The 22,539-nt window shown below is 42.3% G+C and overlaps 1 protein-coding gene across 9 annotated transcripts in view; it reads right to left on the bottom strand.

Moving 5' to 3' along the window:
* The window catches only part of STX8 (syntaxin 8), a 243,525-nt gene that overhangs the window by 93,211 nt on the left and 127,775 nt on the right, over positions 1–22,539 (bottom strand). For 8 of the 9 annotated variants that reach the window (XR_006607668.1, XM_045083381.1, XM_004760175.3 and 5 more), the window contains one exon: positions 2,784–2,885. Coding sequence is in view for 8 of the 9 variants with exons in the window: in XM_045083381.1 (XP_044939316.1) it covers positions 2,784–2,885 (102 nt within the window). In the remaining variant the exon portion in view is untranslated. Of the gene's footprint in view, positions 1–2,658; positions 2,694–2,783; positions 2,886–22,539 lie in introns of those variants that run through there. The other variant, XM_045083383.1, reaches the window with a different exon arrangement.

The raw sequence follows: 22,539 nt of genomic DNA on the forward strand, positions 1-22,539 counted from the left end.
TACTTTCTATTCGTTATGATTTTAACATGTCCTCTTCTCTAGCTTCCTTTATAGGAAGAAATCAGTATATAACATATAGTATTACTATATTAAGCAATATTAATCAATTATTATTGTTAATCAATAATTTTATATATTAATTATACCATATAATTATATTACATAATATATACTACAATTTTAAGACATATATGTATATATGTATAATTACATATTATATATCTATAATATAATACAGTATATATAACACACAAAACGTGTTAACTGATAGTTTATGTTATGGGCAAGGCTTCTAGTCAACAGTAGTCTGTTAATAGTTAAGTTTTGGGGGAGTCAAAACTTAGACGTGTATTTTCGCCTGCACTGGGGGCCTGGGGGTCAGGACCCCTGACGTCTGCACTGTTCAAGGGCCAACTGTAATTCTGTTACAGATTATAGACACCTAAATATAAATGGTGCAGAAGATAAACTTACAGTTAACTCACTCTGAGAGACCCAGTTTTAAAAACATGCCTTTTTGCAATTAAGGGAGCCTCTCCATTTCTTCTACTAAAAAAAAAAAACAGAGCTCAAGTCAGAAGATTTTATGCACCTTTCTGGGTGTAAACACCAACACTAAGCAATACCATAAAATAAAAAATTGGCAACAGAAGTAACAGTCCTCGTTGGGACTTCATGAGTAACGTGTGCTGAGGGCCACTGTTTGCAAATACAAAAAGCTTCCCGACATATCTACAAATATGTTCATTCCAAAACAATAACGACATGACTGCCGCACACATAGCAAAAACTTCAAGAAAGTTGTCACTGAGTAGGGAAGTCTCTTCCTATTTTATTTATTTTTAAGAGATTTTATTTATTTATTAATTTAGAGAGCACACAAGCAGCGGGAGAGGGAGAGGGAGAGAGGGAGAGAGAATCTCAAGCAGACCGCGCTGCGTGCGGAACCCCATGCCGGGCTCAATCACAACCTGCAATCACAACCTGAACCCAAATCATGAGTCGGTCGCTTAACTGACTGCGCCATCCAGGCGCCCTAGACTATTCCTAGGTTAGACACGTGAGAGGAAAGCTAATCCTTGCTCATGGCTTACCGTGTGCCACATACTCTACCTGTGTCTTTATCTATATTAAGTCCTTTCTCCCTTATGACAACGCTCTCAGGGCTATACCATTAGCATTCCTATTTCAAAGACAGGAAAACTGAGGCAAAGGGGAGTCTGGGCTTCCCCAAGGTCACCAGCTGGTGAGTGGCAGAGCTGGGATACAGGGCCAGGTTCTAGAGTCCCCACTTCTCAGCCCCCCACCTGCAGGGCCTCCCCACATAAATACGGAAAGTCAAGGAGGGTGGCCAGCACGAGACACCTCACATGCTCCATACAGTTTAACTTTGATAACCAGGTTTTTAAGAGTCAATAAGGTTAAGTTTCTATAGAGATCAAAGACAATGTCAGAAGAGATCTGTCTCCAAACGATCTAGTGCAGAACCAAAGTCTCTGTGGGCAGAAGCTACATGAGAAGGTCGGTAAGGCAAGAAGCAAGGAGGTGTGGCTTTCAACAGGAAGCGCTTCTGCCCATGGGGGCAGGAACACAGAGTGGCCGGCATCTGGTAGATGAGAACCCCGGGGCCAGGGAGCACAGACAGGTGATAGCAGGGGAGCAGTGAGGCCCCTCAGATTCCCCTTCCCTGAGGTTTCAGAGTCCATGGCTGCCCGTCCTCAGTCACCCTGTTATTCTAGACCTCAGTCAGCCAGCACATCAGGTAAAAAGGTAATGCCTCTTGGGCCGTACATCTTGGGCAGAGGGTCTCGTTCTAAAACTGGACAGGTCAGAGGGATCTGTCGTAGTTTTCATACCAAAAGGACTAAGAGGCACTGGAGTTTGGAGTGCTATCATACTTCTGCTTGTAATAAATGTATTAGCTCGTGCACCTTTGTGAGACACAGTACCGAGGAACCATCACTGTGGTCACTCCTACTGTCACTACCATTTATCAACACTGGCCTCGGGCAGGGCGCTGCACACAGGCAGTGGATAATTCAAACCACACGGAATGCAGCCCTCCTTCATCAGAAGCTGTGGGGCAAAGCCAGAGCATCAGTATTGCTAGAATCCCTTGTCTTGGCTCGTGTGCCCCCATTTTATGTACAAGGTAGTAAACGGTGAAGCGACTGCCAAAGATAACATCACTACATGTAGGATCTGAACTCAATGGACTTCAGAACCTGGCCTCTTAACTGCTCGGTGGTCCAAGCTCCAACAATTAAGGTTGTGACAAAACAAAGGAATCAAGTGAGCAAGATGGCCTTCAATAGCCACGAGAATGTACCAGCACCAACCTGTATATTGTCACACAAATTCCCAAACAGGTACTCTCGAGAGGTTTCCTATCTTAAATTTAAAAAATTAACAATGTATTATACTTCTCCCACATTTGGAGCAAGTCGCTTCATTTTTCCTTATTTTATTCTTTTTTAAAGTAAGCTCCACACTGGGTGTGGAGCCAAAAGCAGGGCTTGAACTCAGGACCCTGAGGTCAAGACCTGAGCTGAGACCAAGGGTCAGACGCTTCACTGACTGAGCCACACAGGCCCCCTTACAACTCACTTCACTTTAGCAAGATTTGGGTCTCTTTGAGCAATTTCAGTACTTCATCAAACAGGACTGTCTGCGTTAGAAGCGGAACCAAACCCCTGCAATAATGAGACAAATGTGGGAAACAGGAAACAGAGGATGGTTGAGCGGCGAGAGAGGCAAAACCGTAAGGGCAGCTTATCCTTTACCGCAAGATGCTGATTTTCTGTCCACCATAGTCACACGCCTGGTCTCCGTGCGGAGCTTCCCGTCTGTGTTCTCCACCAGGTTGGCAAGGTCATCAATTATTTCTAGAAAGGAAGACAGAGATGCTGGTTAATACTCCAGAAACATCCCGCTCACATCACTGTATCAGAGCTGTGGCTGGCCTCCCTACGAATAAATTCTCTCCCGTGCAGTGAGGGAATAGGTAAAAAGCTCATCTATGTTCTCTGAAATCTGCAAATCCAACCCATAAAAGGTGGTGGTGTGGGGGGAGTAGTAGTAAAGAAGAAAACTGATTTCCCGTGAGTCCGCGACACAGAGGAGGGCTGTAGGGAGTCCAAGGGAAAGAAAGCAGGACGCAGCGAAGTTATGCTCAGCCGAGTTGTCATTCCAGCATAAAGCTGGTGGACAGACTACAGGAGACTGCAAGGACTACTGGAGCCCTTCTCGAGAAAACAGCTTGATGATCAAATCCAGCCAACTGAGAGGCTAGTAGAAGTAAAGAACTCCAGGATAAGACAAGCCAGAGCCATGATGGAAGAGATGCCGGGGAGAGCTAGGGCCATCGAAATACTGAGTTGGGGATCAACAGATACACGGGTTACACTGCAAAAAGGTAGATAAGTGCTGTGCAGCGATGCTGTAATTATAACTGAAAGTCAGGAAGCAGTTGGGGGGTTGGAGGATTCGGGGTCAGGGGGAGAAAGGTGGAGGGAAGTTGGAAGTGTTAATTTCTCCATCACTTCACAGAGAAGTCCTAGTTGAAAAGGGAGGTATTGAAAAGGGAAACATAGAGACCCACGGCTTTTCAAAACCACCATCTTTTTTTTGTCAACCTTAGATGGATCTTTTAGTAATTACTATCTCTTGTCAAGAAACCTTTATGTGAAGTTCAGCTTCTATTTTTTTTTACACTAATCTATTCTTTTAAAATTGGAAGTATCATTGACACTACACTAATCTCCTCCAAGTGAAATTAAGCACTTAGCAACACTTAAAATAGTATATATTGTATGATCCTAATGATGTAAAATTATTTCTATCCCACCGCTCGTATTGGACAAACTTACAAGGATATATCTGGCTGATGTCAACCTAATGTGAATAATGATTATTTCTAGGTGCTGGGATCCTGGGTGAACTTCCTTACATTTTCCGTATTGTTTGAATTTCTTCTAACAAGTCCGCACTATTATTTCCATTTTGGTTCCTGTTCCTCACTCCTTCCCTCCTTGCTCCTTCTTTTTTTCTTTTCTGATTGCTTTAGAGATACACTGTCCAATATGAGTCACTGTTTCTGTTAAATAAATAAAAGGAATCAAAGGAAGTTTCCAGAAGGATGCCAGAGCTGAGTTTTGAAGGACGGGTCGCTGAAGAGGCAGGAAGGGGACAGTCCATATGGAAAGAATAGCATGTGGAAGGCACAGAATAGCTGCTCTCTCTCCTGGGTTCCCGCAGCCCTTCCTACAGCCTGTTTACTTACAGACCCTTAAGGTTCACATTCTAACAATTTGCTCGTATGTCCTTCTTTAGCGGAAAGAGTATGACAGAGAATTGCCTTCATTCATGGCTCCCCTTGTGATGCCTGGGAGAGTGCCTAGTACACAGCCAGATAAAACAAATGCACACAGATAAAGGCAGTGGATGCATGAAGTCTAAAAGAGACACATAATTTCAAAGCACTTTGCTGCATCTTAGACTAAGCCAAATCTGTCAAATATTACCTATAGAACACCTGCCTAGAAAACCTTTCACTGCCATTTAACAATTAACTCGTGACTCTCTATTCCTTCATATTCAGTGACATTCTCTCTCCCAGTCTTCCTTCCATCTGTCTCCAAGATCTGTCTAGAGTCTCCTCTTCCCATTAAATGCTGACAATCCCACACTTCTGTATATTTTTACTCTCTAATACTACCATGGTGATTTTACATACCTTTTGGGTTCCTCAATATGTAAATTAAAAATGTGAAAATCTGCTCCGCATAGCGCTCCAAAATTCTGGACCCAGGTAGCAAACTGCCTACTACTTATCTGTGCCTCAAGATGCGTAAAATATCTAAACTAAACTCTTTATCTTCCCGTGAACCTGAGTCCCTCCTACATTCTCTGTCCCCATTAATGGCATCTGACATCCACTTGCTGGCCCATGCCAGAAATCTTCAGTCACCAGGCCTCCCTCTTCCCCAGCTTAGACAAGCCACTTGCAGCCACTCAGGTGACCCTGCCTCCAGGATCTCTTGATCCCACAGTGTCTCTTAAACTGTCTTATTAATACCTCACAAAATTGCGCCAGTGATTCCAAAAACAATGTCCTAACTCCTCTTCCTGTTTGTGGTTCTGTATCTTCTCAGTCTATTCCCCATACTATAGCCCGGGATGTGTTTTATTTTATTTTCAAGTTTTTACTTAAATGCCAGTTAAAAAACAGTGTAATATTAGCATCAGGTATACAATTTAGTGATTCATCACTTTCATACAACACCTGGTGCTCATCACCATAGTGCCCTCCTTAAGCTAGGAACATATTTTAATTTTTTCATATTTTAACTAATTGAAACTTAAATAGCTGTGTGTGGGCGGTGACTACTGCCTTGAGCATCAGAGCTCTAAAGCAATCACTTAAAAAAAAAAAAGAACCCCCCCCCAAGGTATAGATTTTAAAACAACAAAAAACAGAGGGAATAAAACTAATACTAAAAAAATGCATGATTTACCCAGAAGGAGGCAGGGAAGAAGGCACAAAGGAACAACAACAACAACAACAAAAACGGGACAAAAGGAACATAAATACCTAGAAGGCAGACCTAAACCCAACTATATCAGCAGTCACATTAAATATAAATGGACTAACTCTCTAATTAAAAGACAAAGACTATCAGCCAAGACTAAGAAAGACACAAAGACAGAAAGGAAGAAAGAACAACTATATGCTTCCACAAGAAATTCACTTTGAACATAAGCCACAGAAAACATGTGTAGGAGAAGGCCGACATGGCTACCTCTGCTACACCAGACAGACTTCAAGCCAAGGAGTATTTTTTTTTTTTTAAGATTTTATTTATTTATTTGACAGACAAGAGATCACAAGTAGGCAGAGAAGCAGGCAGAGAGAGAGAGGAGGAAGCAGGCTCCCCACAGAGCAGAGAGCCGGATAGGAGGCTTGACCCCAGGACCCTGGGATCATGACCTGAGCCGAAGGCAGACGCTTGACCCTGGGATCAAGACTGAGCCACCCAGGCACCCCTAAGCCAAGGAGTATTATTGGAGATGAAAAGAAACCTTTTTTCATGGTGAAAGAGCACATGTGACGAAAACCAAGAAAAATCTCCACATCAGAATATTAAGGAAACCACCTTTGAAAAAACCTACGGGACAAAAATAAAAATCATAGGAAAAACAGAAAATGCTTTGAACTGAATGATAATGAGAATCCAAAATTTACATCTATGGGATGCAACTAAACCAGAGCTTGGACAGAAGTGTACTGTTCTAAACACAAACAGTGGAAAAGGAGAAATACATAAAACTGGTGATTGGACTAAGAGATGCTCATGATCATTTCAATAAATGCAGAAAAAGGATTTGACAAAACTGAATGTCCATTCATGATACGAATTCTCAGCAAAACAGGACTGAAGGAGCACTTCATCAACCTGATGAAGGACATTTGTGAAAACACCAAACTACCACTGTCCTTAAGGTGATCCCAGTGACACTTGGAAATAAATCTAACCAAAGACCAGCAAGACTTCTACACTGAAAACTGTAACAGTGCTGGGACAAATTCAAGAAGACCTAAAGAAATGGACAGTTGTCTACCACATGCATGGATCGACAGACTCAGTGTTTTAAGGATACTTTCTCTCTCAATTGATCTGTAGATTCACTGCAGTCCCAATCAAAATTTTAGCAGGTTCTTCACTCATATTTAGAATTTAAGAAACAAAACAAAGGAACAAAGAAAAAAAAATAAGAGAGACAAGCCACAAAATAGATTCTTAACTATAAAGACCAAACTGATGATTATCAGAGGGGTAGGGGAGTGGCAAGGGGGAGATGGAGAGGAGGGGTGAAACAGGTGATGGGGATGAAGGAGGGCACTTTTTTTTAAAATTTATCTTTTATTTATTTTCAGCATAACAGTATTCATTATTTTTTCACCACACCCAGTGCTCCATGCAATCCGTGCCCTCTATAATACCCACCACCTGGTACCCCGACCTCCCACCCCCCCACCACTTCAGACCCCTCAGATTGTTTTTCAGAGTCCATAGTCTCTCATGGTTCACCTCCCCTTCCAATTTCCCCCAACTCCCTTCTCCTCTCTAACTCCCCATGTCCTCCATGCTATTTGTTATGCTCCACAAATAAGTGAAACCATATGATAATTGGAAGGAGGGCACTTGTGATGAGCACTGGGTGTTATATGGAATGGCTGAATCACTGTGCGACGTACCTGAAATTAATATGACATTGTATGTTAACTACACTGGACTTAAAATTAAAAATTCATTATTTAAAAAATCCTAGTGTAAAAAAACAAAACAAAACTGGAAAGTCAATTCTAAAATGTGCATGGAAAGTAAACAGTTTAGAACAGCCAAAATAAAAATACTCTTGTCAATGAAAAAATAAAAGTTGGAGGTATTATACTATCAAAATCCAAGCTTTATTATAAATATACAGCAATCATGACCATTTGGTATTGGCAGAATGACAATGGATCAATGGAAGAAGACAGAATCCAGAGACAGACCCCTCTGTGTGTGTGTGTGTGTATTCAATTCTCAACAAAGGTAACAGTCAGTCAAATACACAAAGAAAAGTCCTATCAACAACAAATGATACTGATACAAGTGACCACCCAAACAAGGAAGACAATCTTGACTCTGCTCCCATCAGATGCAAAAAATTCATTTGAGATGGTTCAGAGACCTAACCGTAAAACCTAGGAGTGTAAAGCTCCCAGAAGAAAACAATCAAACAGTATCTTCATAACCTTGGGTAGGCAGAAATCTCTTGGATGGGACATAAAGAGATTATGCACAAAGGAAAAGTAGTCAAGTGGGCTTTATCAAAAATTTCTGCTCATCCAAAGACACCATGACAAAAATTAAACAACCCACATTCTGGTAGGTATCTGCAGAACATAATCTGATAAAGTATTCATATCCAGAATATATAAAGAACATACCCATCTATCAACAAGAAATAAGACAGTCAACCTAATCTCATTTTATTTTTTTAAGACTTTATCTGTTTATTTAACACAGGTAGAGAGGGTAAAAGCAGGGGGAGCAGCAGAAGGAGAGGGAGAAGCCAGTTCCTGCCAAGCAAAGAGTCCGATGTGGGCCTCGATCCCAGGGCGAGAAGGCAGACGCTGAAGGACTGAGCCACCCAGGCGACCCAATCAACCTAATTTTAAAATAGGCAAAAGATTTGAGCAGATGTTTTGTAAAGAAGACACACAAATGGCCAATCAACACATGAAAAGGGGCCCAACCTCATCAGTCATTAGGGAAATGCAAATTCAAACCACAATGAGATACTACTTCACATCCACTAGAACTAACAATGCTAATTGCTAGGGATGATTGGGCACAAAGGTAATTGTAGAAGTGTTTGTCAGTTCCAATCAAGTTAACCATTTATCTAACTTAGGACCCAGAAATTTCACTCCTATGCATTTAGCAAACAGAAACAAAAACAGATTTCTCCAAAACACCTGCACGGAAAACATACACAGCAGCCTTATTCCTTAGAACCCCAAACTAGAAACAACACAAATATCTATCTGTAGGAGAATGGATAAGCAAATTTGTGTGCTAAGCATATCTGTATAATGGAATATTATTCCGCAATAAAAACAGTGAGCTAATGATTAATGCAGCAACCTAATAAACCTCAAAAGCATTCTGTTGGCTAAAAGAAGAAAATGAAAATCAACCTATATTTCCCAATTCTATTTCTATGTCGTATAAGGATAAACCAAATGTACTGGTTAGAAATCAGAAAGTAGCTGCTTCTGGGTGGTGGTGGGAGGTACTGACTAGATGGGGACACAAGGGAAATTTCTGGGATGATAGAAAGATTCTAAAGGATGACACGATCACATACAGTTGTCAAAACACAGAGAACAGATCTGTATGTTTTGTCGTATGTGAACTGCGCCTCGATTTAAAAATGTAAACTAGAAAAAAAAATTAAGTTTGCAATATTATGATACTCCTAAGATCTTCCAGGAAGGCAGGCAGGCATGTGTTCTGGAAAGACAAAGCAAATGCCTTAGGATCACAAAATTGTAGAGTGGCAAGAGGTCATGTGATCATGCACAGCTTTTCTCCTTTTTTATAGAAATCCCAGCAGCAGGGTGATTAACATTTTGCTGAATGCTCCCTGCAGCTGGTAACTTGGAAACAGGAACTCAGTTTCTTGCCTGAGCTGGAGGGTAACTCTAATTATTATAAAGTTCTACACTTTGAGCCGAGAACCTGCCCGCTCTCCATGGTCTGACTTAGTCATTTCTGGAACACAATGCCAGTGTTCTGTCTTCCACAAGACACCCCTCATCCACCTCCCTAGTCTTCTCTTCTGGGAAAAAGGCACTTTAGCTGGAAAACTCTAACAGACCCTCAGAGGAAGTAATTTCAAGATCTTATGAGACCTTCATGCTCTGGGCACAGAATTCGTCCTACAATGTGACGTGAGGACTGGACATGCCCCTTAAGCTTTTGTCTAAGTCAGCACGGACCACAGATGAGCTTATACACAGGAGCATATACAATGTTTTTATCACCCATTCTTCATAACCTACCAGGCTGTTTCACCTGACAGTTACGTTTCATACAGTTGCCTGGTACACACAACTGATCAGTTCAATTACGTTCTAAAGCCGCCATCTATAATGTCAACTTCAGGCCCGATCTGCCTCTGTCACTCAAAGAGGGTCAAGTGTGAAACATTCTTTGACACTAAATATTTGTCAGTTGTTACGGGTTAATTGGGTTTTTAGAGAGATTCCTTTTAAACTTTATATAAATTATGTACAGCTTAGAGGTATATCAAGACTTTGTAGCGAATGAGCTTGGCAAAGTTCGGTAGGCAACACGGAGGGGCTGGATTCTTTTTTTTTTTTTATTCTAAGTTTACTTATTTACTTTCGCAATCTCTGCACTCAGCAGTGGGGCTCCTACTCATGGTCTTGAGATCAAGAGTCTGGTTCTCCTCTGATGAGGCCAGCCAGGCACCCCAAGGGGGTTGATGTTTTTAATCTCAGACCAAACACAAAGGTTTTCACTGGGTTGGTAAACCTCTTCTGATTACTAGTTTGTTTGTTTACAAAGCTGACTCTACTTTTTTAAGCGATAAAAAATATTTAATAGCAGCTGATAAATGGGGGGGGGTCAAAAGTGATCCAAGCGTCCCAGTAATCACCTCTATGTGTTCTCTCCTAAGATTTGACATAAACATATGATTTTTATGTAATTGCAACATATAAGCCTTTTGCCCCATGCACATGGTATCTTTCACCCTCTTTCATGTTGCCAGGCTCCATTCACAGTTATAATTTCTAATGGTTACAAAATACTCATTCCATTAAATAAACACTCATTAAAAATAGCCCATTGTGGTGAACAGAGAATGCTTCTATATTTACACATAATGAGTCAATGGATTCTTTCCTCCCTGATCATTTTCCTTCTTTTGTCTCATTTCCTTAAGTTAACAACCTGTGGTTAGGACCGCTGAGTGGACTTTGAAACACACTGTCAAATCCCTTTGTAAAAGGTTTAGACTGCCCCTGGGGGATTGGTCTGCTGGCACTGCCCTCCTACCCCCCCCCACCCCCCTGCTGTCAGCTGGTAGGAACTCCCAGGATTTCCAAGGGCAGGGAGCCTGGGGGAATTCCCACCCTGCAGCCCAGCAAGCTAAGGTGGGAATTCCCCCAACCACAGTCTCAAACCAGCAAATTAAACGCAGTGTGCAGAGCACACAGGTGTGGAGAAACCACCAGCTGACTCTTGGGTTCCGGACAGTCCAGCCTCCCGAGAAACTCCTCTTTGCTTCCTGGTAAGGATTTGCATTGGGTTCTGAGAAGCTTCTATTTCGGTCATGTGTTAATTTGAGACACCAAGTGGAGTGGCCATTCTGATGCAGTCAGGAACACCAGACTGTGTACAGTATGATGCAGAACAGACAGGATCAAAGGCAGTCAGAAATACGAAGTATCAAAATATCGGACTCCAAGTAATTATATCCGTCAATTTTCTCTACTCCCAATTAGAGTGCCAGTACATTCTATCTAAAGGCAGAACACGTGCTACCTACTTTCTGATAAGTTTGGGGCCTTCTTGTACTCACAGTGGGTGCCCGTGGTTGTGAATCATTAATTAGACCTTTTGCTTCTACTGCTCATCACACTTAAAGGTTAAAACAAAGAGCGAATAAAGAGCTTTTCCTGAGGGTGTTTGTTTAACTCCCTCTACTCCCTATAATGTAGATTCAGAGTGGGGGGGTGGTGACCTCTAACAATATCACTAGGAAAAGAGGTCAAATATGTAACAGAAATTGGGAACAGAAGGAAATCTGTGCCTCAGCAAAGGAGAAGCTATAACTCGCTCACAACGGGGCAATTGGTGGGGAACTCCAGCACACCCAACCAGAGCCTCTGGGACCTGCTCAGGCTTTGGAGGCCTAAGAAACCCCCCCCCCCCCCACTTAGCTATTATACCTGCTCCCATCTTCAGGAGGGACAGGTCAATGAGTCTAGACAGAAAGCAAAGACTCCTTTCCTTCTTCCCTCGTTGGGGCCTTAAACTGTCCCAGAAGCCCAAGCTGACATAGAGGAACCTTCTCCACTTCTTCTTTTTGAGATTTTATTTATTTGAGAGAGAAAGAGCACAGCAGGATGCAGGGTCAGAGGGAGAGAGAGAAGCAGACTCCCCACGGAGCAGGGAGCCCAAGATGGGGCTCAATCCCAGGACCTTAGGATCATGACCTGAGCCCAAGACAGATGCTTTACCGACTAAGTCACTCAGTCATCCCAACGCTCCCCCACTTCTAAGAGTAGACGGACAAAGATCTCCCTTGTATGAAGAGGAGCAAACAGGAGTAAGCAAAGAGCTCAAAATGAGGGAGCAGCCTCTCCCTCCCTCACTTCTTCTGCCCAAGAGAAGACAATTCCTTCCAGAAAAGCAGAAATCCGAGGGACCAGTTTCTTTGTTTTAAAACAAGATTCAAGATGGCAGTAACTGTGTGCAACCGAAACACAGAGCCACAGAGAGGTAACAACTTTGTTACTAGCCACACTGCATCCAGACAGAAAAACAAGTGTCCAATTAACCACAAGAAAGGCAACTAAACAGATGGCCATCTAAATACAAGATTCAGACAACAAGCCTGAATGATTTCCCAGAAGTCACAGAAAAAGGTTAGAGAGGACAAAATATGGGAGGGGAAAACCAAAAACGACAGGGCTAAAAGAAATTCCAGGAAAACAGAAGAAGGAACAATGACCAAATAAATAACTAATTTTCCTTGAGCTGACAAAAGACTTGAGTCTTCATGTTAAAAAAACAAAAACAAAACAATAACAAAAAAGAGGAAACATCATTGAGCTCTGAACAACGGTCTTATAAAAGATCTAGAAAGATCTCATGAAATTTCTGAATTTGGGGAAAAAAACATTCTGACTGAAAAAAACATTCTGACGCACTCAAATGGTAGTGCAAAACACTGAATATTTAGTAAAAAGGTGTGAGCGACCCAGGCTAAGCTCATGGATGAGAGGTAGTCAAGTCGCGAAGTACTCGCCCAGCTGGTTTCTGCAGGATACAGGAATTCAACCTGGAACAGAACTGCAGAGTGTGTGACGGTCAAGTTCTTACAGGACCATGCAGAGGTAAACACTCACATCTGTGTGGCGCCCCACAGCCACCGCTAGGCCTTGGCCATCCAGCCACCACTCCGTCATTTCTCAGTTCACTCATTCCATGTTGCAGTTAACGTCGGTGACGCCCTTCAGAGCATCAGAGAACTGGCCAAGTCCTTACCTGCCTGCCGGTCTTAAACCTCACTGCATTGCAAAAGCACCTGGGCTGCCCTACAACTCCTGTCATAAGATCCAACAAGAGGGTCTTCCTACGTTTCTCTCCAAGCCAAATTTAGCAATATCACCTGGACGCTCTGGTCAGCCGTTAGAGCTCTGAACTGTCAAAACGCAAACGCAGCCCAAGTGGAGTAAATAACATATGCAAAGCGCACTCGATGTAAGAGGGCCAAGTGGCTGCGTGCATTCACCCCACGCCGCACTCATATTTGGCTCCCGAGGGTATAATCTCCTGGACGAGCTTACATTTGGAGAAAGCATCACAAGTGTTCAGAGCTGGAGAAAAACAAATGATACACATGTCTAAGAAAAACATTTTTAAAATTAACTTATTTATCTGAGAGAGAGGGAGAGAATGCCCACCTGTGAGCTGGGGGCGGCAGGGGGCGGGGCAGTACAGGACAGAAGGTGAGAATTCCAAGCAGACTCCCTGCTGAGCGTGGAGCCCTACGAAGGGGCTCAATCTAGGACCCCAAGATCATGGCCTTAGCTGAAACTAAGAGTCAGGAGCCCGATCAACTGAGCCACCCAGGTGCCCCCCAGAAAAGCATCTTAAAGACAATTATCATTATAACACCCTCCAAAGCCTGTGAGTATATACGCTTTTTTTCTTTTCCTGAAAAAAAAAAAAAAAAAACACTTAAAGAAGTATTTTCGGGGGCACCTGGGTGGCTCAGCCGTTAAGCATCTCCCTTCAGCTCAGGTCATGATCCCAGGTTCCTGGGATCAAGCCCCTCACGGGGTTCCGTGCTCAGCGGGAGGCCTGCTTCTCCCTCTCTAGTTCCCCTTGCTTGTGTTCCCCCTCTGGCTGTCTCTGTCTATAAGTAAATAAAATCTTAAAAAAAAAAAAAAGAAGAAGAAGAAGAAGAACGGGGCACCTGGGTGGCTCAGTGGATTGAGACCTCTGCCTCCCGCTCAGGTCATGATCCCAGGGTCCTGGGATAGAGCCCCGCATTGGGCTCTCTGCTCAGTGGAGAGCCTGCTTCCTCCTTTCTCTCTGCCTGCTTCTCTGCCTACTTGTGATCTCCATCTGTTAAATAAATAAATAAAAATCTTTAAAAAAAAAGTATTTTCAGCTGATGAAGAACTGAATGGAAAAAAGAGAAATCCAGATTAAGTCATAGTAAAATAATAAAAAATATTAAATAAGTCCTAATAAGCAATGAATCCTTGACACACAAATGTAAATATTATCATGAAACTTCCATGCTAAAATCTTAACCTTTCTCACATACAGGAAAGCACATGTACAGAAAACAGATGTATAGTTCAGTGAATTATTAAAGTAAATATATCCATTTAATGATCACACTGGCAAAGAAAAAGGTGGCTTCAAATACCTCAATACCCTTTTTCTTCTTCCCAACCCCCCTGTCTCCAACTATCTAATCACTACCTCCACCAACTTCCCTGAAGTAACTGCCATTATGACTTTTACAGAATTGCTTCTGGGCTTTTCTGTATAGTTTCACCACCCACAAAAAGTCAATGATTCACACCATTTTGTAACCACCTATATAAATATTGATTCAGGGAAGGACCATCAGTAGATTTTAAAACCACTGGGTGCGGGGGCAGGAGTTTCTCTGACACGTCAAATTTCTTCGACAACATTTTTCTAGCTACGCCTCTTGAGACAAGGAATACAAAAGTAAAAATAAACTACTGGGACTATAGCAAAACAAAAAGCTTTTGCACAGTGAACAAATATTTGCAATGACACATATGATAGAAACTAATACTAAAAACGTGTAAAGAATTTATGCGACTCAAAACTAAAAAAAAAAAAAAAATAACAATTTGATTAAAAATGGGCAGAGGACCTGAGAAGACATTTTTCTAATGAAGACATATAGATGAAAAGCAGATACATATGAAAAGATGCTCGACATCACTCATCATTGGGGAAATACAAGTTCAAACGACAATGAGGCACACCTGTCAGAATGGCTAGACTCAAAAAAAAAGACAAGAAAGAGCAAGTGCTGGTGAGGATGCGGAAAGAGGGGACTCTCGGGCCCCGCTGGCGGGAATGGAAATCAGTATAGCCAATATGGAAAACAGTATGGAGAGTCCTCAAAAATTTTAAAATAGAAACACCATACAATCCAATGATTCTACCAATTGGTATTTATCCAAAGAAAATAAAAACACTAATTTGAAAAGATATATGAACCCCTGTGTTTACTGGACACTATCTACAATAGTCAAGACGTGGAAGCAACCCAAGTGTCCACTGACAGATGAATGGATAAAGAAGATGTGTTGTGGGGCGCCTGGGTGTCTCGGTCATTAAGCGTCTGCCTTCGGCTCAGAGCATGACCCCAGGGTCCTGGAATCGAGCCCCAAGTCAGGCTCCCTGCTCTGCGGGAAGCCTGCTTCTCCCTCTCTCACTCCTCCTGCTTGTGTTCCCTCTTTTGCTGTGTCTCTGTCCAAAAAAAAAAAAAAAAATTGTGTTGTATAAATACAATGGAGTATTATTACTCAGCCATAAAAAGAATCAGATTTTGCCATTTGATGATGACATGGATGGACCTAGAGGGTACGATGTTATGTAAAATAAGTAAAAAACAGACAAATATCACATGATCTCACTTATATGTGGATTCTAAAACATAAAGCAAACACACAAACAACAAAAAAGTAGAAATAGTTCCATAAATATAGGAAGCAAACGGGATTGCTAGGGGAGAGACAGGACAGGAGATGGACAAAATGGGTGGAAGTGGGAGGTCTAGGCTTCCATTTATGGAATGAGTAGGTCTCAGGGATGAAAGACAAAGCACAGTGGTATTGTGGTATTGTAATAGTGTTGCATAGTGACAGACAGCAGCCATACCTCCATAAGCATAGCCTAACATATGGAGTTACCAAGTCACTATATTGTAGCCCTGAAACTAATATAACAATGTGTGTCAACTGTACTTCAATTTAAAAAAACAAACCACCCAACCACTGTGTAAAGGGCTGATGGGAATCAGTGTATCCATAGTCTCAAAGTGTCACCCCAGGAATTCCTACCTACTTAGAGAAAAAGGTACCTTCACAATGAAAAAAGTACAGCAGGTAGCACTTTAACCAAGCCAGCAAACTTAAGGTCGGCAATATTGAGACAAACTGTCACTTTAGGTTTCCTGATGTCATGCGATGAGAAGGACACAACTCTACCTATGTGGTCTTTTTACCAAAAATATTTACCTTGACTCTAATGATAAGGACACACTCAGGAAAATCCAGATTGTGGGAAATCCTACAGGACAATCTGCCATGGACTTTTCACAAACATCAATGGCTAAGGGGTTCTGGGGAGGCTCAGTCAGTTAAGCATCTGACTCTTGATTTCAGCTCAGGTTGCAATCTCAGGGTTTTGAGATGGAGCCTTGGTTGGGCTCTGTGCTGGGTGTGGAGGCTGCTTGGTATTTTCTCTCTGCCCCTCTCCTCCCCTCACTCTCACACACACTCTCTCTCTCTAAAAATAAAAGTGGGGCGCCTGGGTGGCTCAGTGGGTTAAGCCTCTGCCTTCAGCTCAGGTCATGATCTCAGGGTCCTGGGATCGAGTCCCACATCGAGCTCTCTGCTTGGCGGGAAGCCTGCTCCCTCCCCTCTCTCTGACCGCCTCTCTGCCTACTTGTGATCTCTCTCTCTCTGTTAAGTAAATGAATAAAAGTCTTAAAAAAAATAAAAGTGAGGGAGATGTTCTAAATTCAAGGACATTAAAGACACAGGACAACTAAATGTAACGCTTAAATTATGAACAAATGCTGGAGAAAAACACGTCAAAAAAAGAAAGTGGTTAAAGGACATTGCTGGGGCAACTGCGGAAATTTAAATATGGGCTCCATGCTAAGCAATATTTCATGTCAAAGTTAGGTTTCTTAGCTGCTAATGATACCATGGTTATGTAGGAGAACATGCTAGTTCTTGGAAAATGCACCTCAAGTATTTAGGAGATATATTCATCTGACTTTTATATGGTTTACTGGAAATTAAAGTATATAAAAAAGGAAGAAAACAGGGTAAAATGGTAAAAACTGGTCAACATAGGTGCACAGTGACCAGATATGCAGGAAGCACATGTACTCAGCTTTTCTGTTGGCTTGAGAAAAATTTTAAATAAAAAGCCAAAAGAATAAAAAAATCAGACTCAGATCAAGTTAAAGAACACAAGAAGAACAAGATCTACAGTGGGAAGTACACAGCAGAGGGGGTAACTAAAGCCCCAGATCTGGGCCTGGAGGAACAAAAAAGGGAGGCCTAGACACCAAAAAGTGCCAAGAAGACCATGTGGAGAAAGAAGATGAGGAAAGAAACGCTTAAGGCTGTTTCTGAATTCTGGGACCCCTCTAAGCTGTGCATCTGTGGATATGAACTACAGAACAGAAAGACACCCACTCCCAGACTGGCCACTGGCAGGCGCACAAATGGGTCAGATCCAAACAGCACTGTGAAGACTGAAAACTTAGCTGACACTGGAACCACAACCCATGGAAAGCTAGAGGGAGCTTGCGGCCTCAACGCAATCAGGTCAAATGCATGCTAAACCAAAAAATATCAACATCCCTGTAGGATTTAAACAAGAATCAGTATCTCATAACATAAGAATCAAAACGTCTGGGATACAATCCAAAATCACTCAGCATAGGAAGAACCAGAAGATATGCAGTTGCATGAGAAAAGACGATGCCAGTGCGGCCAATGGAGGCCAGCGCTGAGGTGACACAGTTGCTGGAGTTATCTGGCAAGGACTTTAAAGCAATGAGCACAAACATGCCCCAGTAAGTAAAAGTGAACACTCTTGAAACAAATGACAATTTGCAGAAAATTTCAGCAAAGAAACAGAAGATACAGAAAAGAACAAGATGCAGTGGGTGCCTGGGTGTTTCAGTTGGTTAAGCGCTGGACTCTTGGATTGGATCTCAGGGTCGTGAGATCAAGCCCTGCATGAGCCTCTATGCGGTGTGTGAAACCCACGTCAGATTATTTCTCTTCCTCTCCCTCTGCCCCTCCCTACTTGTGCTGTCTCTCTCTCACTCAAAAAAAAAAAAAAAAAAAAAAAAGCCAAATGCACATTTTGAAACTGAAAAATACAATAAATGACTTAGAAAAACTAACTGGATGGGCTCAACAGCAGTATGGAGATGACAGAGGAAAGAGGCAGGAACTTGAAGACAGGTCAATAGAAATTGATCTAATCTACGCAAGAATAAAGGAGACTTCATGGGGGGGGGGGGGCTGATGAAAGCCTCAGGGACCTGTGGGACAATGGCAAAAGGTCAAACATTCCTAACATCAGAGTCTCAGAAAAAGAAGAAGAGTATGGGGAAGGAGTAATATTTGAAGTAAGGGCCGACGTTTTCTTAAATGTGGCAAAACACAACAACAATCTATAAACCTACACATTCAGGAAGCTCAGTAAACTTCAAACAAGATAAACACACAGAAATCCACACCTACACATGTTATACCCAAGCTGCTGGGCACTGAAGAAAAGAAAAGAAAAAAAGAGAGGAGAGGAGAGGAGAAGACAAGACAAGACAATGTTGTTTTTTGTTTTGTTTTGTTTTAAATTTTAGAGAGAGGGACAGAGAGAGCCTGGAGGGGCGGAGAGGGACAGAGGGAGAAGAAGAGATATTCAAGCAGACTCCCTGAGAAAGGGAATCTCCCTGTCAGAGCCTGATATGGGGCTCGATCTCACAGCCTGAGCTCATGACCTGAGCTGAAATCAAGAGTCAGATGCTCAACTGACTGAGTCACCCAGGTGCCCCTAGAAAAGACAGTCTTGTAGGGGTACAGAGATTTGAAAGATTGTGTAGTTCTTATCAGAATTTGGGGATGCCAGAGGGAAGAGCAACAACAATTTTAAAACTGCTGAGAAGAAGGGACTGCCAACACAGGACTCCATTTGCAGTGGAAGTCCCCTTCAGGAGCAGAGGGTAAAGAGAGACATTCATTCTCGAACAAATAGTGTTAAGAGACTGTACTGTCAGGAGGCGTTGTAGGATACCAGAAATGAAGGAAAGGCAACGGAAGTGATAAATGCCTGGGTAAATAGATCAGATTCTCCTCTAATTAAGCTCTTTAGTATTTGACAGTGAAAACACAACTCAGCATGTCCAGTGCTCAGTGCACTGACAAGGACAGCATACAAGGGCAGGGTAGAGGGGCTACATGCTGGTAAGGCTTCTATGCTTGATTTTAAGCAGTAAATACCAGTTCTAAGTGGACTGCAGAAGGTTAAGCATATATCTCATCATCCCTAGTAACCCTGAACATAGTTCCTACAAAGACATAAAGTTAAAAAAAAAGAAAGAAAGAAAGAAAAGAAAACCAGAAAAATTAAAGTGCAATACTAACAAAGTTCCTACATAGGATTCCATTTATGTGGTATTTTCAAAACCCCCAAAATGATGGAGAACAGAACAGTCGGTGGTAGTTGCTATGGGGAAGGGATGGGACAGGGTATGGCTGTGAGAAGAAAAGGACAAGGGAGTCTTTGGAGGGATGGCACTGCTCTGTGTTCTCTTTGTGGGAGCGGTTACACAAATCTATACCACCACGCCCTATGCATCCACACAAAGTCAATGTTGCTGCGTGTTAATTTAAACATTAGAGTTAAGAACAATAGAGTGAACAAAAAGAGGTTGGCGTAAAGGAGGAATCTCAGAGAACACTAGTATTTGAAGAATAAAAAGAGGGAAATGCTAGCAGGAGGGAGGCGGGGGGGGGGGGTGGACAGAAAGACCAAGAATTCCACTCCAGAGGGCAGCCCTGCAGAAAGGGCAGGCAGGACAGACCACGTCTAGTGCAGTGGCAGCTGGGGAGCCAGTGTGGACCATGCTAATAGTTGCTTTGGGTGTGGGGGGTGAGAGGAGACAGAGGGCATTTTGCCGGAGCTGCGGGCCTGAGTGAACGCCAAAATGTGGGAAGGGAAGACATCCAGGCTAGATGAGTGTATCACAGAAAGCGCCTATTATGTAAAACCATAACAACAGCTACTAATATTTACTGAAAACTTGCCATGTGCTAAGCCATTGTTTCCCTATCTTGAGTTGCATATGGTTAGGAAGTTAAAAAACAAATTCCTCGACACCCCTCAACATTAGTCATTTTGTTCAAATTATTTCATTAAATATAACCACACATCTGGATACATATTCTTGGCTTATGGCTCTGTATCCCACAGTCCTAAACACAAATATTCATGTTAAAAGTAAATGGCATAAAAGTAGAATTCTACTTAACAACAGTTTAATGTTGACAAATAAAGGTTGTGTCCTTAATACTAAACTGCTCTTGAAATGTGAATGTGACATAGACTATAGTACAGCTCCTTCAGGCCTGTGCTGCTAGCCTTCATTCTAGCTATGGAGACACCCTTTAGACACGGCACAGTGACAGCCTCTGTCCTTCTCCCGGAAGGAAAGATCGTTCTATACTGAGGGAACCTTCTTTTCTCATCATCCAAGAACTGTTGGGATCAAGGACATTTATACACACACATACAAACACGGGCTGGAATTGGATGGTGAGACACGCTGGCGTGGTCGTCCTGATGATCGGAATATTTTTTAAAATTTCTAAATATCATCAGCAGCACAGAAACACAAAATTTAAAACGTTGCTAAAAAAACCCACAGAGCTCAGAGAAGACACTACGAGCCCTAATTTGAAGACACGATCTAAAAGCATAACATACGTTAACTTAGTTCAGGCATAAAACAACTCTACGATAGGAATGATAATTAACCCCTTGCCTAGTTCCCTAGAACCCCCAATAAAAAGTTTACTTAAAAAAAAAAAAAGTAAGCTACATTGGAACCCTTGCTAAACAAGGTAACAACAAAAATACACTTCCCATTATTTTAGAAAACTAGGATCCTGGTGATCATGTGTTTGGGACTGACTGACTGATTCATAGATAATCAACCTGTATTTCTTAGCACCCTGCATGTGTAAAAGGTGCTGTAATGCATGAATCCAATTATATGACCTTCTGGAAAAGGCACAGCTGTTGCGAGAGTACAATGGTCAGTGGTTGCCAGGAGTTCGAGAGAAAGAGAGGAAGGATGAGTAGGTGAGGCACGGGAATTTTAGGGCACTAAAGACATTCTGTGTGATACTGTAATGCCAGATATGTGACATTATGCAATTTTCAAAACCCACAGAACTCTAGAGCACAAAGAGTGAGCCTTAATGAATGTAAATTAAAAAAATCATTTCGGAGGCAGAGAGTTCCGGGAGGGAATGAGCATGCTGGTGGGAGAATCGAGCTGTACCATAAATGTGTAAAACATCGTCACTGAGAGGGATAGAGAAGAGGTGCTGATCCTAGTTCCTTTGGAAATGAGCAAAAACCAAGACTCAAGGCAAAAGTAGCTGCGTATTAGAATGAAATTCTATTTGACAGATTTGTTTTCTTTCTTTTTAAGATTTTACTTATTTATTTGAGAGAGAGAGTGGGGAGGGGCAGAGCTGAGGGTGAGAGAGAATCCTCAAGAAGACTACCCGCTGAGCATGGAGCCCGATGTGGGGCTCGATCCCAGAACCCCGAGAGATCACGACCTGAGCCAAATTCAGATGCTTCACCCACTGAGCCACCCAGGAGCCCTGATAATGTTGTTTTCAGTTGGAGTCTAGCTAACAATTCAGATACTGCTCCTATATACATGAGCAGTATCTGGGAAAAAAAAAAAATATATATATATATATACACACACACATATATATTTACACACACACACACACACACACACACACACATTCTGTTAACTGAACAACTGAGATGAACAATGAAAGGTAGCAGCCAAATTCTCACTGTCGGAGTGGGAATTTAAAGACAGGCGAGGACAATCCATATGATAATGGATGAGAATTAGAGACATCGGTATGCACTTGAGTTTAGCATAAGGTAAACATAGACGGTTACATAGAGGTAATAAGCGTACATACACATACCTGTAGTTCTATGCTTCCTCAGCCAGGAAGGTCTTTAACAAAGCAGTAGCAATGAGCACACTTAGCATCCAGACCTTGGTTTCTAATCCTTTTTTCCAATAAAAAGAGCCAGGGCTCTTTAGAGAAAGAGGCTGACTCTCAGACTGGGGCTGGAAATACGTAACATGAGCCTGAGAGTCTGGTAGCACTAGAAACTGAGGAATCCCTTCAAGAAATGAACGAACAAAAAACTATACCATCAATGGGGGTATGTCACCAGAGCGCAGACACAGGGACCAAATGACAGAACTCCCAATGACTAAAACAGGGAAAGTTTGAGCAACAAAATACATGAAGCAGTTTTGGATTGAGGCAAAAATATAAAATACTATCCATGCATCCATGCAGATAGAAACCCATGACTGCACAAACTCATAAATGCAAGAGAAGAGACAAAATTCCTGCTCAAGAGTCCCAAATTGTTTATGTGGATACTCCGTCTCTGAAGAGGGGGTTGGGCTGTGAGTAGTGACTCCCTTCCAAAGGGTAGAGTATGGAAATGGAGGTGGGGGGTAAAGTGTAACTTTACAGTGGAGAAGCCTGACAAATGCATCTTGGACAGACAATTAAGGTCAACACCAATAGTCACAAGCCATGTCCACAGCACGTACCCTTGATACGACAGGAGCAAAGAG

The sequence above is a fragment of the Mustela putorius genome, unplaced genomic scaffold (genome assembly GCF_011764305.1).
Source record: "Mustela putorius furo isolate JIRA1106 unplaced genomic scaffold, ASM1176430v1.1 tig00000695_pilon_pilon_pilon, whole genome shotgun sequence".
Classification (NCBI taxonomy): domain Eukaryota; kingdom Metazoa; phylum Chordata; class Mammalia; order Carnivora; family Mustelidae; genus Mustela; species Mustela putorius.